General features: G+C 45.9%; 2 protein-coding genes across 2 annotated transcripts in view; both read right to left on the reverse strand.

The window, feature by feature from the left end:
- The window catches only part of LOC149451668 (uncharacterized), a 50,405-nt gene extending 45,505 nt beyond the window's left edge, over positions 1-4,900 (reverse strand). The window contains exons 1-3 of the mRNA XM_089690351.1: positions 4,766-4,900; positions 4,455-4,676; positions 4,203-4,344 (exon numbers count right to left, since the gene is read on the reverse strand). Coding sequence (XP_089546477.1) covers positions 4,203-4,344; positions 4,455-4,676; positions 4,766-4,900 — 499 coding nt within the window. The remainder of the gene's footprint in view (positions 1-4,202; positions 4,345-4,454; positions 4,677-4,765) is intronic.
- The window catches only part of LOC149451665 (uncharacterized), a 215,653-nt gene that overhangs the window by 90,784 nt on the left and 106,322 nt on the right, over positions 1-18,547 (reverse strand). The window lies entirely within an intron of this gene.

Consider the following 18,547-nt stretch of genomic DNA (forward strand, 5'->3'; position numbering starts at 1 on the left):
GTACCCCAAGGTTCAGTGTTATTAGTGGGGTACCCCAAGGTTCAGTGCTATTAGTGGGGTACCCCAAGGTTCAGTGTTATTAGTGGGGTACCCCAAGGTTCAGTGTAATTAGTGGGGTACCTTAGGGTTCAGTGTAATTAGTGGGGTACCCCAGGGTTCAGTGTTATTAGTGGGGTACCCCAAGGTTCCGTGTTATTAGTGTGGTACCCCAAGGTTCAGTGTTATTAGTGGGGTACCCCAAGGTTCAGTGTTATTAGTGGGGTACCCCAGGGTTCAGTGTTGGGACCCTTACTTATTAATATATATATAAACAATATGGGGTGTGAGATTATAAATCCCATTCCAGTCTTTGCAGATGACACCAAGCTGTGCCGGGGAATAACGTCCTTACAGGATGTCTCCAACTTACAAGCCGACCTCAATGCTCTGTGTAATTGGGGGCTATGGGGCCAATGAGGGCTAATGGTGATAAATAGAAGGTTCTGCACTTGGGGGCTAAGAATATGCATCATACATACTAGGGGGGTAATACTGGGGGGGGGGCAATGGTGGAGAAGGATATGGGGGGAGGGGTTAATGGTGGAGAAGAATCTCCAGGGAAATGGTGGAGAAGTATCTGAGGGGCAATGGTGGAGAAGGATCTGGGGAGGTCAATGGTGGAGAAGGATCTGGGGAGGTCAATGGTGGAGAAGGATCTGGGGAGGTCAATGGTGAAGAAGGATCTGGGGGGTCAATGGTGAAGAAGGATGTCGGGGCAATTGTGGAGAAGGATCTGGAGGGGTAAGGGTCAGTGGTGGAGAAGGATCTGGGGGGGTCAGTGTTGGGGGTTCTGGTAGATTACCATCTTAATAATAGCATGCAATGCAAGCTGCGGGTTCTAAAGCAAGCAAAATCCTCTCTTGTATTAGGAGAGGTATAGTCTCCAGAGAGAGATATATCATATTACCCCTCCCCCCAGGTACATATCATTAGTTATACCTCATCTGGAATATGCACTTCAGTTTTGGGCATCAATTTGCAAAAAGAACATTGGGGAACTGGAGAAAGTACAGAGAAGGGCAACCAAACTGATACGAGGCATGGAGGAGATCAGCTATGAGGAAAGATTAAAGGAACTGAATGTATTCTCTACTGAGAAGAGGAGATTAAGGGGGGGATATGATCTCCATGTATAATACATAAGGGGGGATATGATCTCCATGTATAATACATAAGGGGGGATATGATATCCATGTATAATACATAAGGGGGGATATGATCTCCATGTATAATACATAAGGGGGGCATATGATCTCTATGTATAATACATAAGGGGGGGATATGATCTCCATGTATAATACATAAGGGGGGGATATGATCTCCATGTATAATACATAAGGGGGGGATATGATCTCCATGTATAATACATAAGGGGGGGATATGATCTCCATGTATAATACATAAGGGGGGGATATGATCTCCATGTATAATACATAAGGGGGGATATGATCTCTATGTATAATACATAAGGGGGGTATGATCTCCATGTATAATACATAAGGGGGGATATGATCTCCATGTATAATACATAAGGGGGATATGATCTCCATGTATAATACATAAGGGGGGATATGATCTCCATGTATAATACATAAGGGGGATATGATCTCCATGTATAATACATAAGGGGGGGATATGATCTCCATGTATAATACATAAGGGGGATATGATCTCCATGTATAATACATAAGGGGGGATATGATCTCCATGTATAATACATAAGGGGGATATGATCTCCATGTATAATACATAAGGGGGATATGATCTCCATGTATAATACATAAGGGGGGGATATGATCTCCATGTATAATACATAAGGGGGATATGATCTCCATGTATAATACATAAGGGGGGGATATGATCTCCATGTATAATACATAAGGGGGGATATGATCACCATGTATAATACATAAGGGGGGGATATGATCTCCATGTATAATACATAAGGGGGGATATGATCACCATGTATAATACATAAGGGGGGATATGATCTCCATGTATAATACATAAGGGGGGATATGATATCCATGTATAATACATAAGGGGGATATGATCACCATGTATAATACATAAGGGGGGATATGATCTCCATGTATAATACATAAGGGGGGATATGATCTCCATGTATAATACATAAGGGGGGATATGATCTCCATGTATAATACATAAGGGGGGGATATGATCTCCATGTATAATATATAAGGGGGGGATATGATCACCATGTATAATACATAAGGGGGGATATGATCTCCATGTATAATACATAAGGGGGGATATGATCTCCATGTATAATACATAAGGGGGGATATGATCTCCATGTATAATACATAAGGGGGGATATGATCACCATGTATAATACATAAGGGGGGATATGATCTCCATGTATAATACATAAGGGGGATATGATCACCATGTATAATACATAAGGGGGGATATGATCTCCATGTATAATACATAAGGGGGGATATGATCTCCATGTATAATACATAAGGGGGGATACGATCTCCATGTATAATACATAAGGGGGGATACGATCTCCATGTATAATACATAAGGGGGATATGATCTCCATGTATAATACATAAGGGGGATATGATCTCCATGTATAATACATAAGGGGGGGATATGATCTCCATGTATAATACATAAGGGGGAATATGTTCTCCATGTATAATAAATAAGGGGGGGATATGATCTCCATGTATAATACATAAGGGGGGGATATGATCTCCATGTATAATACATAAGGGGGGATATGATCTCCATGTATAATACATAAGGGGGGGATATGATCTCCATGTATAATACATAAGGGGGATATGATCTCCATGTATAATACATAAGGGGGGATATGATCTCCATGTATAATACATAAGGGGGGATATGATCTCCATGTATAATACATAAGGGGGGGATATGCTCTTTATGTATACTACATAAGGGGGGATATGATCTCCATGTATAATACATAAGGGGGGATGTGATCTCCATGTATAATACATAAGGGGGGATGTGATCTCCATGTATAATACATAAGGGGGGATATGATCACCATGTATAATACATAAGGGGGATATGATCACCATGTATAATACATAAGGGGGGGATATGATCTCCATGTATAATACATAAGGGGGGATATGATCTCCATGTATAATACATAAGGGGGGATATGATCTCCATGTATAATACATAAGGGGGGATATGATCTCCATGTATAATACATAAGGGGGGATATGATCTCCATGTATAATACATAAGGGGGGATATGATCTCCATGTATAATACATAAGGGGGGATATGATCTCCATGTATAATATATAAGGGGGATATTATCTCCATGTATAATACATAAGGGGGGGGATATGATCACCATGTATAATATATAAGGGGGGGATATGATCTCCATGTATAATATATAAGGGGGGGATATGATCTCCATGTATAATACATAAGGGGGGGTTGCTGTAGGAAAGTCCTGGATTCTTTCTTGGATACACAGAATATAACTGGATGTAACATTTATAGGGAAAGTTGATCCAGGGAATATCCGATTGCCTCTCAGGGGGTCAGGAAGGAATTTTTTCCCCTGCAGGAGCAGATTGGATCGTGCTTTGCTGGGTTTTTGCCTTCTGGTGGATCAGCTGTGGGTGTCGTATTATAACTTTTATTTTTATTGGTACAACTAGATGGATGTCTTTTTTCAGCCAGACTAACTATGTAACTATGTAGGTCCCACACCGCTGCCTCCCATCTCCTGAGACTGCACTCAGTGACTTGGGGCTGAGACACTACAGACATATCCCTCCACCCGGCACAGCCAGCAGATAACAGAGAAGGTCCCCTGGAGGAGTCAGGCACAAGGCAGGAGACCCCAGTCACATGTCCTCGGTGCCTACATTATGCAATGCTTATATGAAAAATCCACATTTTTCTGCCAGCTGAACCCCAGAACCTCCATAAATCCAGTCTAGAGACATAAATTGTGTCTGCAGCACAGAGAAGGAAGATTATCCGAGAGAAATCCAGGAATACAGGACGGGGAACACAGCTCAGGAAAGTGACCAGGGGATTACAGGCTGATATCACCCAGTCCCCGCCCTACTCTGGACCAATCAGTGAGCAGTATGGGTGGAGGAATGGATTTAGTGTTCATGACCCACCTGTGCTGATCTCTGTAGGAGTGTCCTCCTCTATAAATGTCCCCGTTATTCCATCCTCCTCCATAGACTGCTGATCATCCCTCACATACGCCTCTTCTTCTTCTGCTTTCACCTCAAATTCTATATCGATTGGATCTCCACTCTAAATCAAGGAAATGAGAGAAAATGTCATCTGTAAGATATAAGGTCACATAAAAGAACTCCACACATTGTCTCTATGAATCCATGTTCTAGATGCTCCATCCCACCAACCTTGTAATAGTGAGGGATGGTGTGATCTTCCTGTGTGGAATCCCAGGAATACAGAGGACGGGGACATCTCTCTGGTGGGTTCCTGTAGCTGGATGACTCCACCATGGTGTCCTGGTACAGATCTTTGTGTTCTTCTGCAATCTCTGACTCCTCCATCACCCCATCCTCATCCTCCTTTATCTCTTCTTTAACCTCAACTTTAGGATCTCTCAGGTTTCCACTCTGAATATATAATAAAAATGCCATCAATGGTAACAATGCAGATAATGTACAGATCCTAATGATACTATCAGTGATTGTTCCTCATCTACCTGATGATGGTGAGGGATGGTGTGACCTTCCTGTGTGGAATCCCGGGAATACAGAGGACGGGGACATCTCTCTGGGGGGTTCCTGGTATTAGGTGGCTCCATCATATCCTTGTGTCCTTCTGAAAACTCCTCCATCACTCCATACTCCTCATCCTCCTCTTTATACTCTTCTTTAACATCAATATTATCATCCCCGAGGATTCCACTCTGAAAGATATAATAAAACATTCATTGTAACAAACATGCTGTGTATAAATCACAACTACCAATAATTGTCATCATCTACCTGATGATGGTGAGGGATGGTGTGACCTTCCTGTGTGGAATCCCGGGAATACAGAGGACGGGGACATCTCTCTGGTGGGTTCCCATGACTGGATCCATCTGTAGGAAACACACACACTGACTGAATCCATTGTTTCTATGTGTTTATCAGATGATGGGGGATCTAGGTGGATCCTCCGTACTGCTCTCTCCTTTACAATAAAGTCTCCTCTTACCCGGTGATGTGAGGGGCGGCTGATTGTCCATCATGACGTCCTTGTAGAGATCCTTGTGTCCTTCTAAATACTCCCACTCCTCCATGGAGAAATAGACAGTGACACCCTGACACCTTATAGGAACCTGACACACACAATGATACAGTCACCATCCAGACACATCCCTTGTCTGTTACTGGAGAATGTCCCAGAATTCCCGGCACCGCTCACCTCTCCTGTCAGCAGCTCAGTGATCTCTCTGGTGACTTCTAGAATCTTCTTCTTCTTTCTCTCTTCTATCAGGGAGGGAGGTGGAGGCAATGTGATGTCATATGATCTCCAGACTTCACAGGAGGAATACTCTACATCTGAACACAAATAGTCACATCAAATGATATTCCCAGAATCCTCCTCACCTCTCCATTCAGGTCTCCATTTTATTAAAGCCCCACTTCAGGCTGAGGTATAATTTCCCCCCACAGGACCCCCACATAACTCTGGATAAAGCTTGGAGTAAGCAGTTCTGATGTCATTACATATAACAGGACAAACAGTCCCACTGTGTTAGTGAGAATAACAAGTACCTGCTGACATCCTAAGAACATAAAAAACTAGAAAAGCTACAATTTCTGGGGAAATTGTGTGAAGTGTTCTTGCCAACTAGAGGGGGTGGAGTAACTGGGTGGAGTGGGCGGAGTAACTGTTGTGTGGTTGGAATGGCTGGAGTAACTGTGAAAAATCATGTCCTGAATTTTCAGCTCCCACTCTAGTTTTGAACATTCCGCCATTCATTCCTATGGGACCAATTTCACCACAAATACGGCGATATTTTGTGAACCGTTCGGCAAAACGTTCCACAAAGTAATAGCACACCAATCGGGAACAATCCGCACGTTCGGTATATTACTGTCTATGTAGTGTAACAACTGTGGGAGGAGTTAGGGGGGTAAATTTGGCTATAATAATAAGAATATATATGTGAGATAACAGGAAGTGGTCGCCCTGCAAGAACACTTAAAAAGCCAGATGGAGGGACTTTGGGAGGAGGAGCTGTGAGGTAAGTGTGATGTCATAGGATTATCTGACTCTGGATGGAGGGACATTGGGGGGGAGGAGCTGTGAGGTCAGTGTGATGTCATAGGATTCTCTGACTCTGGATGGAGGGACATTGGGAGGAGGAGCTGTGAGGTCAGTGTGATGTCATAGGATTCTCTGACTCTGGATGGAGGGACATTGGGAGGAGGAGCTGTGAGGTCAGTGTGATGTCATAGGATTCTCTGACTCTGGATGGAGGGACATTGGGAGGAGGAGCTGTGAGGTCAGTGTGATGTCATAGGATTCTCTGACTCCGGATGGAGGGACATTGGGAGGAGGAGCTGTGAGGTCAGTGTGATGTCATAGGATTCTCTGACTCCGGATGGAGGGACATTGGGAGGAGCTTTGAGGTCAGTGTGATGTTATGGGATTCTCTGACTCCGGATGGAGGGACATTTGGATGGGGAGATTTGAGGGGTCCTCTATATGAGGCTCTCATGCAAACCAAATCCTTGTTCCTGGGTGCGTCCTACCTCTCCTAAACTGAAGAGTGAACTTTGACCTTTACCATCCAGAAATCTGTCCGGAATCTGTGGAAGTAAGCTGTCATGTGATCAGGTGACGTGCGGAGGAACGGAGTGTAAATAGCAGACAATTGTCTCCAGAGCTCCTTGTGACGGAAGCGTAGGCAGGACAGAACACACAAAGAAGACGGGGAACACACAAAAACTTTACTGAACTCTGAAAGACACTCAATCCGGACAGTTCATGGCACTCCGCAACATGTGGCTCATAGGGACACCCACGGTAAGCGGGCTCACAGGGACTCAACGGGAACTTGGCTGTGGCATTTGGCCTCAACACAGCTCCTACACAACGTACTAGGGACAACAGCTCACGGGGACTCAATGGGATTCCAGCTGTGGAATCTGGCCTAGCACAGCACCCACCCAGCTTTCTAGGGACATTGGGCTCACGGGGACTCAACGGGACTCTAGTTGTGGAGTTTGGCCTAGCACAGCACCCACCCAGCTTTCTAGGGACATCGGGCTCACGGGGACTCAACGGGACTCTAGCTGTGGAATCTGGCCTAGCACAGCTCCCACCCAGCTTTCTAGGGACATCAGGCTCACGGGGACTCAACGGGACTCTAGTTGTGGAGTTTGGCCTAGCACAGCTCCCACCCAGCTTTTTAGGGACATTGGGCTCACGGGGACTCATCGGGACTCTAGTTGTGGAGTTTGGCCTAGCACAGCTCCCACCCAGCTTTCTAGGGACATCGGGCTCACGGAGACTCAACGGGTAGCGATGGCTCAAGCACTCAGGGGCATCACAGGTAGCTATACTCTGGGCACACCACGGGGCGGTTCAAGTAAGGGTAGTCTCGACGTGCAATAGGGCAGTTCATGACACTAGTAGTCGGTGTGCACACCAGAGGGGTCACTACACAGAAAATCAATCCAAGGAAACAACAGGCAGGACGAGGAATAGCAAAAAGGAGCTGAGAGACAAATGAGAATATTGCTCAGCCAATGGGAGATGATCTCAGCATGACATCCATCATGAAGGAGATGAGGGGGAGGGGAGGAAGTCACTGAAGGTGACCATAGATCCATGGAAATTCAGCTGGTTCAGCAGGGATCGCTCACATTTCCATCCATGTGTGGCCACTGCCGGATAAAAGCCACTCCCCCAGCGGCTGCAGCCAATAGCTTCAGTGCTGATCTGTGTATTCTGAGAGCGGAGGAGTCCCCCCATTGTCAGAATACAAGAGTGCAGCGGGGAGGATTCCCCCATCCACCTCCAATGTGTGGATGGGGGAATCACTTCAGTTTTTATGGTCATCCCGCTGGCTGAACGATAAAACTGAACCATGTAGGCCAGCTTTGGGAGCAAATATATTATCATCAACTCCTCCCCCTGAAGGGGTTCATCTGGGTTCCCACACTATATATTATTATTATTATACAGGATTTATGGCGCCAACAGTTTTACAATATAACGGGAGACAATACAGCAACAATACAGTTCAATACAAGAGGCTTAGGAGGGCTCTGATCCTGGGAGCTTACAATCTAGGAGGGAGGGGCTAGTGGTACAATAGGTAGTAACTGTGGGGGATGGACTGGGAGCTAGAGAGTAGAAGGTCTTGTGAGAAGCAGAGAGTATGGTTTGGGTGATATTTAGAGACAAGAGAGTTATAAATGGCTTTATATGTTATTGTTAATGTTTTGAATTTTTTCTGTTGGGCAATGGGAAGCCAGTGGATGGATTGGCAGAGAGGGGTGGAGGACACTGAATGGAGGCCAGTGAAGGGATTGGCAGAGAGGGGTGGAGGACACTGAATGGAGGCCAGTGGAGGGATTGGCAGAGAGGGGTGGAGGACACTGAATGGAGGCCAGTGGAGGGATTGGCAGAGAGGGGTGGAGGACACTGAATGGAGGCCAGTGAAGGAATTGGCAGAGAGGGGAGGAGGACACTGAATGGAGGCCAGTGGAGGGATTGGCAGAGAGGGGTGGAGGACAATGAATGGAGGCCAGTGGAGGGATTGGCAGAGAGGGATGGAGACCAGTGGAGGGATTGGCAGAGAGGGGTGGAAGACACTGAATGGAGGCCAGTGGAGGGATTGGCAGATACAGAACGGTTAGTAAGGTGGATGAGCCTGGCAGCAGCATTCATGATAGACTGAAGAGGGGATAGCCTGCGATGAGGTCAGCCAATGAGGAGGAAGTTGCAATAGTCAAGGCGAGATATAACAAGGGAGTGAATAAATTGCTTAGTGGTTTCCGAGGTTAGGAATGGCGTATCTTGGAGATGTTGCGGAGGTGAAGTCTACAAGATTAGGACAGTGATTGGATTTGGGACTGAAAGGACAGATGGGAGTCTAGGATTACACCTAGTACCCTGGCATGAGGGAGGGACTGATGGTTGTATTATTGATCTTGATGGAGAAGTCAGGGGAGGGGGCACGGGCTGGGGGGAATACTAAGAGCTCAGTTTTGGAAAGATTGAGTTTGAGGAAGTGGAGTGACATCCATGCCAATATGTCACTTAGTAGGATAGTAATATATATGTGTGTATCATCATCTGCTGAAGATAAAAGACATCACAGTGACTATGGAGGAAGAGGACGGACATGACTATGGAGGAAGAGGACGGACATAACGGGGGGTTATTGGGTGTAAATAGAACATAACATCTTATTACCTCCTCTGCTGCCACTTCCATCAACATCTCCCATCTACTTCCTGTCTGCACCTGACATCACTTCCTTTCTGTCTTCCATAGAGACTTCCTGTCTGGGTAGAAGTGAGATCCCCACCTTGTGGAGCTCAGAGGAACTGCAGCACCAAGAAGGGTCTGGTAGTGTGACCTCGGCCTTGTGCTGGGTGTGTATGGACTGTAGATCCTTATAGAGGGGTCACCTCCACTCCCACCAAGGGGGACAGAAATATATGACTGCTCGGGGGAGAACAATTTTGGCCCCTTTGATTTTGCAGTAAAATGTAATTGCAGATTTAGTCCTGTCACACATCTGTTATATGGATACAAGGAACTCCAGTTGAGAAATGGCCCCGATCCTCATATTAGATCAGATTTTTTTCTTTTGAAGGGCATCAGACTTCATGATTGACATTGATGTACAGCATAGGACATTTTTTTAAATTTTGTTTCTTACAATTTACATTTTTGTGAATAAATACAGGTATATGTAAGAGGAAGAGACCCTTGTCCTTGTCACTCCCCCGGAAAGTTACCCCTGCATGTTGAAGTCATGTCACCTGGTATGGTTCAAGAGGCAGGAAATACACCCCCTCCCCACCCTTTTCCTGACCTGGCCAGCATGCTCAGATAAGGGTCTTGTATGGAATGTTGGCAGGACCTTCTGGAACATATCTCAGATAGTCTCTGTAAGGTGACCATAGACATGGAGGACACCAGCAATGGTTGGGATGTAACATACCCTGTAAAGGTGGCATGATATGACAGATATTCCTGGAATTCAATGTTCAGTATTACAGATACAGTGTTCTCTTCATTTAGTGGTCAGTAGAAGACAAATGGTTCCAATATAAAAATCGGAATAGTTGGCTCTGGAGTGTGAAGATTGGAGGAATGAACACCTAGATGGCAATAATGATCTGACATCCCTGTAGACATAGATACGGATGAATGATCTGTCACCTCACTGAGCGTCAAAGGAAATATTTTGATGCGCTGACTACGACCCCAGTGGGGAGAAGAGATTTGTGCACATTGGGCTCTCCACTGGCTGCAAAGGATTGTCCTTCTTATATAAAATGGTATGTGTCAGGAGTACAGAATCCCAGAGGGGCCCCAACATGGTTCTATGGGGTCTGCTCATGACAGCCATGCTGTGAATGAATATGTTGTGATCAGACTGAAGCAATGGTGTTGGAAATCACATCGCCAACCCAGACACCAGAAACAGTGGGTCCATGTAGCCCATGGCACCTTCAGAAGACAGAACCAACCCCAGGGCTGAGGAGGGAACACCCCCCAGAGGTGATTGGACAGGGTTAGAGCCCACATATTATCTCTATAAATTAGGAAGCATGAGATATGGACTTGGTCTCCTGTGTTCTCATCTGTGACTATACCGTCTACAAGAAGATGAAGAGTCACACTCCGTAATCAGCCCATTCTTCATATTTTATTCTGTTTCACCCCAATGGGCTCATTCACAAGGATAGAGTGGCCCCAACCCTACTCTATGTGAGCGAGCTCTTTTGGGGTGAAACATATTTTGGGAGCTTGGTTTTTCAGGAGGAGATCATGTGTATGGAGTTATGTCGTCATCAACAGAATGAAATATTAAGAGGGAGCTAATTACAATTATTAATTGCAGAGTGCAGCTCTTCATCTTTTTGTTCCTATTCATAATTTCATGTTGGAGAGGAGACGGGGTACAAGTGCTATCACCTGGATGGTCCATTAGGAGGTGCAGGGTGGGAGCGATGCCGTGGATTTGGATTCTTACTATATGGTCTTCACTCATCACCTGTGATCTAGGAATCCCTCATACACCAGGCTACCAGATGGTACGGCAAGGGAAATGTACCCAGCCCAAAGGCTGAGCAGTAAAGACCAGCAGCTGTTCATTGCAGTGTGAACCAGGCCTTAGAATTTTGGAACTGTTCCCCTCCTTACTTCATGCTTCATGTTTTTTCTTTGATTCTACACAAGTCCTTGGATCTCCAGATAGTCAAGCCCTGCTGTTACAAAGCCTGATGTTTCCAGCCTTATGGTGTCAGTGGGCATACTGGATTGACTATTGCAGCCAAAAGGGTTTTGAGAGATAGAAGTATCGAGGCCTTTTGTTGTTTCTGCTCTTTTGAAGGCTAGGAATTCTAACTTAGGGAGACTTCCCGCAGGTCCTTACAATCATATTTAGCGTTTTGTTGACCTAAGAGGTTTCCTCCTTGTTTTGGTCCGTGTCTTGGTTTCCTTCTTGGGGTGGGGGGTGAATGTGTGCCTGGCCTTGTGTATAATCAAGAGTCAGATTTCAGCCTTGGCAGTCTCTTCTTTCAGGGGCTGATTGCATTACACTTTCTAGTTGCATGCGTTGGTACTAGATGTCATGTATGTTGTTCCTCCGGTCAGCCTGTCATTGTTTCTATGGGTTCTCTTTCTGTTTTTACAGAATTCTCTGTTTGAGCCCATTCAGGACCTTCCTTTTGTTCCCTTTGTTCTTTCACAAAGATGGATTTTTTACCTTAGCTTTTTATTTATTATTTTTTTTAACCTAAAGGGGTTTCAACCTTTTCATCTCAGCCGGGACAGCATATTACCTTCCTTTACCCTCATCTCAGCCGGGACAGTGTATTACCTCCCATTACCCTCATCTCAGCCGGGACAGCATATTACCTCCCTTTACCCTCATCTCGGCCGGGACAGAGTATTACCTTCCTTTACCCTCATCTCAGCCGGGACAGCGTATTACCTCCCTTTACCCTCATCTCAGCCGGGACAGCGTATTACCTTCCTTTACCCTCATCTCAGCCGGGACAGTGTATTACCTTCCTTTACCCTCATCTCAGCCGGGACAGTGTATTACCTCCCTTTACCCTCATCTCAGCCGGGACAGCGTATTACCTTCCTTTACCCTCAGCCGGGACAGCGTATTACCTTCCTTTACCATCATCTCAGCCGGGACAGCGTATTACCTTCCTTTTCCCTCAGCCGGGACGGCGTATTGCCTCCCTTTACCCCCATCTCAGCCGGGACAGCGTATTACCTTCCTTTACCCTCATCTCAGCCGGGACAGCGTATTACCTTCCTTTACCCTCATCTCAGCCGGGACAGCGTATTACCTTCCTTTTCCCTCAGCCGGGACGGCGTATTGCCTCCCTTTACCCCCATCTCAGCCGGGACAGCGTATTACCTTCCTTTACCCTCATCTCAGCCGGGACAGCGTATTACCTTCCTTTACCCTCATCTCAGCCGGGACAGAGTATTACCTCCCTTTACCCTCATCTCAGCCAGGACGGCATATTACCTTCCTTTACCCTCATCTCAGCCGGGACAGCGTATTACCTTCCTTTACCCTCATCTCAGCCGGGACGGCGTATTACCTTCCTTTACCCCCATCTCAGCCGGGACAGAGTATTACCTCCCTTTACCCTCATCTCAGCCAGGACGGCATATTACCTTCCTTTACCCTCATCTCAGCCGGGACAGCGTATTACCTTCCTTTACCCTCATCTCAGCCGGGACGGCGTATTACCTTCCTTTACCCCCATCTCAGCCGGGACAGCGTATTACCTCCCTTTACCCTCATCTCAGCCGGGACAGCGTATTACCTTCCTTTACCTTCATCTCAGCCAGGACAGCGTATTACCTCCCTTTGCCCTCATCTCAGCCGGGACAGCGTATTACCTTCCTTTACCCTCATCTCAGCCGGCACAGCGTATTACCTTCCTTTACCCTCATCTCAGCCGGGACAGCGTATTACCTTCCTTTACCCTCATCTCAGCCGGGACAGCGTATTACCTCCCTTTACCCTCATCTCAGCCGGGACAGCGTATTACCTTCCTTTACCCTCATCTCAGCCGGGACAGCGTATTACCTTCCTTTACCCTCATCTCAGCCGGGACAGCGTAATACCTTCCTTTACCCTCATCTCAGCCGGGACAGCGTATTACCTCCCTTTACCCTCATCTCAGTCGGGACAGCGTATTACCTTCCTTTGCCCTCATCTCAGCCGGGACAGCGCATTACCTTCCTTTACCCTCATGTCAGCCGGGACAGCGTATTACCTTCCTTTGCCCTCATCTCAGCCGGGACAGCGTATTACCTTCCTTTACCCTCATCTCAGCCAGGACAGTGTATTACCTCCCTTTACCCTCATCTCAGCCAGGACAGCGTATTACCTCCCTTTGCCCTCAGGCTCAGTAACTGGGGGAATAGGTTTTTATCATGTTGGGTATTTGTTTGTCCTATCAGGTTACCTGTAGTTGACAGCCGCAATTTGGCAACAGGATTTCTCTTTGTGGCTCCTGAGGACCGAATAGAAGGATCCCGCAGCTTCCATGTCTACGTTTATTCCCTGAATTTGTCGGCTTGTTGCTCCAGTTTCCAGTATGAAAGGACAGGTTCCCCCTTTATAAGGGATGACACTACCTACCTTCAATGTATCATGTTGGTGAAGCCTCTACCTGGTCTTCGGTGCACTCTTTATGATGTTACCAGGTGGATGTTGGAGTCACTAAGGACTCTTCCCTTTGGACACATTGGTTTTTGCAGGCTGCTGCATGAGGTTCTTTCCTATTTCTGGTTGTTTTTGGGACCTGTTGGCTTGTTGTCCTCCCCTCATGTTCTAGGTGGGACATCCCTGTTAGTAAGGAATGTAAAAGATGTTCTGTGTCCTGTGATGGGCGACAAAGAAAATGACATTTTGTGGTTTACCTGTAAAATCCATTTCTTGGAGTCCCTCGGGAATCCCAGAGATCCGTCCCCTCCTGTTATGGGCTATGGCTTGCTACAAACCTTTCCTATGTCGGAGATATGCTCTACAAGGGGACATCCTGTCTATTGTTGGCCAATGTCCGATCACCTGTAGGTGGGCATAACAGTATTAGGAAGGGTTTATAAAGATGCTTCGTGTCCTGTGATGTATTCCAAGAAATGGATTTTACAGATCATTGATGCCATTTGTTACTAAGAGACAGGAATTGTTCATTGCTGAAGAAGCCCCTAGAAACCTTTGGAGGAACCCTGGCTGAGAAAGGCTGGACTAGGCAGTCATATATTTCTGTCCCCCTTGGTGGGAGTGGAGGTGACCCCTCTATAAGGATCTACAGTCCATACACACCCAGCACAAGGCCGGGGTCACACTACCAGATGTTTCTCGGGGCTGCAGTTCCCCTGATTTCCACAAGGTGGGGATCTCACTTCTACCCAGGCAGGAAGTCTCTATGGAAGACAGACAGGAAGTGATGTCAGGTACAGGCAGGAAGTGATGTCAGGTACAGACAGGAAGCATATTGGAGACGTTGCTGGAAGATGCAGCAGAGGAGGTAAGAAGATGTTATTTCCTATTTACACCCAGTAACCCCCCGTCATGTCCGTCCTCTTCCTTCATAGTCACTTCCGTCCTCTCCCTCCATAGTCACTGTGACGTCTTTTATCTCCAGCAGATGATGATACACACATATATAGTGTAGGAACCCAGTGTAGCGGTATGGGAGCCTGCCAATTATTAATCCCCTTATTAATGCCTTGTATCACATGCCCTCAGCGTCCCGCTCTGTATTCTTCCAATTGTCGCCTGTGTCACTAGGCCAAATGGCCTAATTCAATGGCCTAATCAAATTACTCTGGGCCCCCCTCCCTCCCAGCCACGGAGTCTGCCTGCTTTTTGCCAGAGGCCCCACAGAAGGGGGAGAGACTACCACAGCCCATCTGCCAGAGGCCACCCGCCTTGTCCGGACTCCACAGGTACCTGCGTTCTGCTTCTACCCCAGGGAGACCAGACACCCTGTTGGATCTGTGAGTACCTGCTTCCCCACTGTGTTACCTGAACTGTTGCGGTGGTGACTCCTCGCACCCCCCCTCCTGTGTCAGACTACCCCTGTTACAGGGACACCCCCTTGGCTCTCCTAGTGGACTATAAGTGGGTGGGGCCCCCTCATTACCATTTAGTGGCAAATCCACCCTCTCTGCCACCCCCGTATTGAAGGACTGCCGTCTGTTTGTCTCAATAAAGCTTTGTGCGTCTGCCATCCACTCTGTGTGTTCTGTCCTTCCTTTTCTCCGTTACACCAAGATTAACCCCTTCAGGGGCAGAACATTCCCCCACTTCCGGGGCCGGAACATTCTCCTCATTGTGGAGAGGTGTCACCTTCTCACCTCATCAGTCTATACTAACGGATTTTATGACTTTAGTTAGAGGCGGGGGATGGGGAGATATTTAGGGGGATTGGAATATCTATGTCTTTGTTTCATAAGATTCAAATTGGAAGAAAGAGAGAAAAATGTCATTTGTAGTAAATGTCCTGAACACAATGGACACGTCCTCCACTCACTCTGATGGGAATACATTAGACCTTGTTTTCTCCCATCTTTGCACTCCCTACAACCTCACAAACACCCCCTTTCCTCTCTCTGATCACAATCTCATCACCTTCACAGTCTCCTCGTCTTCAAACACCTATCCTCTCTAACGGTGCCTTCCCCTCCCCTCTTTATTTCAGAGGTATGCTCGGTTAGGCGAGAACTGTATTGGGTTGATGATCCTTATATAGGAGAGAGAAGGAACATGAAGGAACATGGATAAGAGGAGAGGGCTGGGTGAAAAAGAGGGGGGGGGGGATGCACCAGTCAAGAGTCTAAGTGTTATAGGTTTAGTTTATCAATCTTTAAAAATGCATTTTGGGTTTACTAGCCATCGAGACCACTGGTGTTTGAATTTGTGGTGGTAAAAATTATTGAGGGCTGTTTTTCTTTCCATAGCACATTGAAAGTTAAGGTCTGATATAAGAGAAGAAAGGGAGGGAATGGCGGTGGAGTTCCATAGTTTGGTAAGGTTGGTCTTAGCAGCTGCTAGTGTATGAATCATAATAGTGCGGGAGTCCTTAGGGAATTTGTCGATACCTAAGTGGAGGAGAGCCAGGACTAGGTCTGGTGTTATTGGGGTGTCTGCAATTGTTGAGAGCAGTCAGAAAACACTATTCCAACAGGGTCTGAGGGATCTACATGTCCATAGTATATGGAGGATTGATCCTGTTTCTCCACATTGTCTCCAGCAAGTGGATGGACGTTGAGGGTAGTATAAAGAGAGTTTGGTTGGGGTTAGGTACCATTGGTGCAAAACTTTCAGGTATGATTCCCAGTGAGAGCTACATAGAGATGCTTTATGGGTGATGGTGAAGGTCTTTTCCCATATGTGCAGTAGTATTGATTGGGAGAGTAGTTTCTCCCAGTTGGATAGGGAGGAAGTCTGTAGGGAGATTTGTGTATTGGTTATATATGTATAAAAGATTGAGATCCCCTTTTTCGGGTATTGTGTTTTGTTTAAGAATTGGTATGCTATGGAGGGAATTTTCAAAGAGTGAGGGATGTTTGCCTTTTGTAAGGAGTGAGCTATTCTCAGGTATGTAAAATGCTTTTTGTTGGGAAGGTTACATTTTTCTTGAAGAGTCGGGAAGGGATCCAAATGTTGGGTTGTAGAGAGGTCTTTTATAAAAGATATGCCTCGATCTTCCCACTGCGGTATAGGTAAGGATGGGGTGATGAGATGTAGAGTTGTAATTGGAGTATTTGTTTGGCTTCTGTCAAGATTAGGGGTGAGGAAGTCATACCAGGCTTGTACGGTGGCTTGGATGCATGGATGTTTGAGATAACTTTTGGATTGAGGAGATTGTGGAAGGAACAGTAGGTGATGTGGAGCAAGTTGGGTATTTGGGGGCATTTCCATGGTGGACCATGCTTTTTCCTTAGTTGGGTGCCACCAGTAGTAAAGTTGGTCCAGTAAAGTGGCATTATAGTATGATTTTAAGTGTGGGAGACCTGCTTCTCCTCTGGACGTAGGGCGTATTAATAGGGTTGTAGTACATCTGGGTTTTTTCGCATTCCAGAGAAATTTAGTGAGTATCGCCTGTAATTTGGTAAAGAAGGTATTAGGAATGGGGATGGGGAGTGTGCAGAATATATAAAGGATTTTGGGTAATATGTTCATTTTTAGGGTTGCTACTCTTCCCAATTTTGAGAGTGTGGAAGTACGGAGATTAAGTTCTTGTGGGATGGATTTGAGCAATAGTTTGTGGTTTGAGGTGTAAAGCTGATCTGTTGTGGTAGTAAGGTTGATTCCTAGATAAGGAATGCTTTGATGTTCCCAAGTAAAGGGGAAATGTTTGGTTAATATTGTTTGAGTTTTAGTAGGTGTATGAAGGTTTAGAATAGAAGATTTGGGTTCATTCAGCTTGTAATATGAAATTTCCGAATAACTACGGAGATGTTCCCGAATTGATGGAAGTGATTTGTGAGGGTTATTTATCATAAGCATGATGTCATCTGCAAAAAGACTAATTTTGTGTTCAGTCTTAAGGTGTGTAATTCCTGTAAAGGTGGGGTCGTCTCTGAGTTTTGAAGCTAAGGGTTCGATGAGTAATGTAAATATTATGGGGGATAGGGGGCAGCCTTGTCTAGTACCGTTGGAAATTTTAAAGATATGCGAGAGTGTACCATTTGTTAATACTCTAGTGGAAGGATTGGAGTATAGAGAATGGATTGCAGAGAGCATCCAGTCTGTAATTCTGAATTTTTGGAGTGTTAGCTGCATAAATTGCCAATGTATTCGGTCAAATGCTTTTTCGGCATCCAAGGATAGGAGTAGAGAGGGTTGTTTATAGTGGTTTCTAAGTTGTGGATGAGGGAAATGAGTCTTCTGGTTGCGTCCGGTGTTTGGTGGCCAGGAATAAATCCTACTTGGTCCGGGTGGATTAATGTGGGAAGGTAGAGAAGTAGTCTTTTGCTATAATTTTTGCATAGAGTTTTATGTCCGTGTTTAATAGGGCGATTGGTCTGTAGTTCTGGACAAGTTGGGGGTCTTTGCCTGGTTTTGAAATGGTGGTGGTTATGGATTTAGCATTTCATTGGGGAATTCACCTGTAGAAGCGGCATGGTTGAAAAGAACGGAGAGATGTGGTGTGGTGGTGTGGGGCAAATATTTTGTAGAATTCATTAGTAAAGCCATAATTTCCTGGAGATTTATTCAGAGGTAAAGTTTTTATGTTTTTGGCTATTT

This window comes from Staurois parvus, unplaced genomic scaffold, assembly GCF_062004578.1.
Source record: "Staurois parvus isolate SC_StPar_1 unplaced genomic scaffold, SC_StPar_1.0 ptg000526l, whole genome shotgun sequence".
In the NCBI taxonomy this organism is placed as follows: Eukaryota; Metazoa; Chordata; class Amphibia; order Anura; family Ranidae; genus Staurois; species Staurois parvus.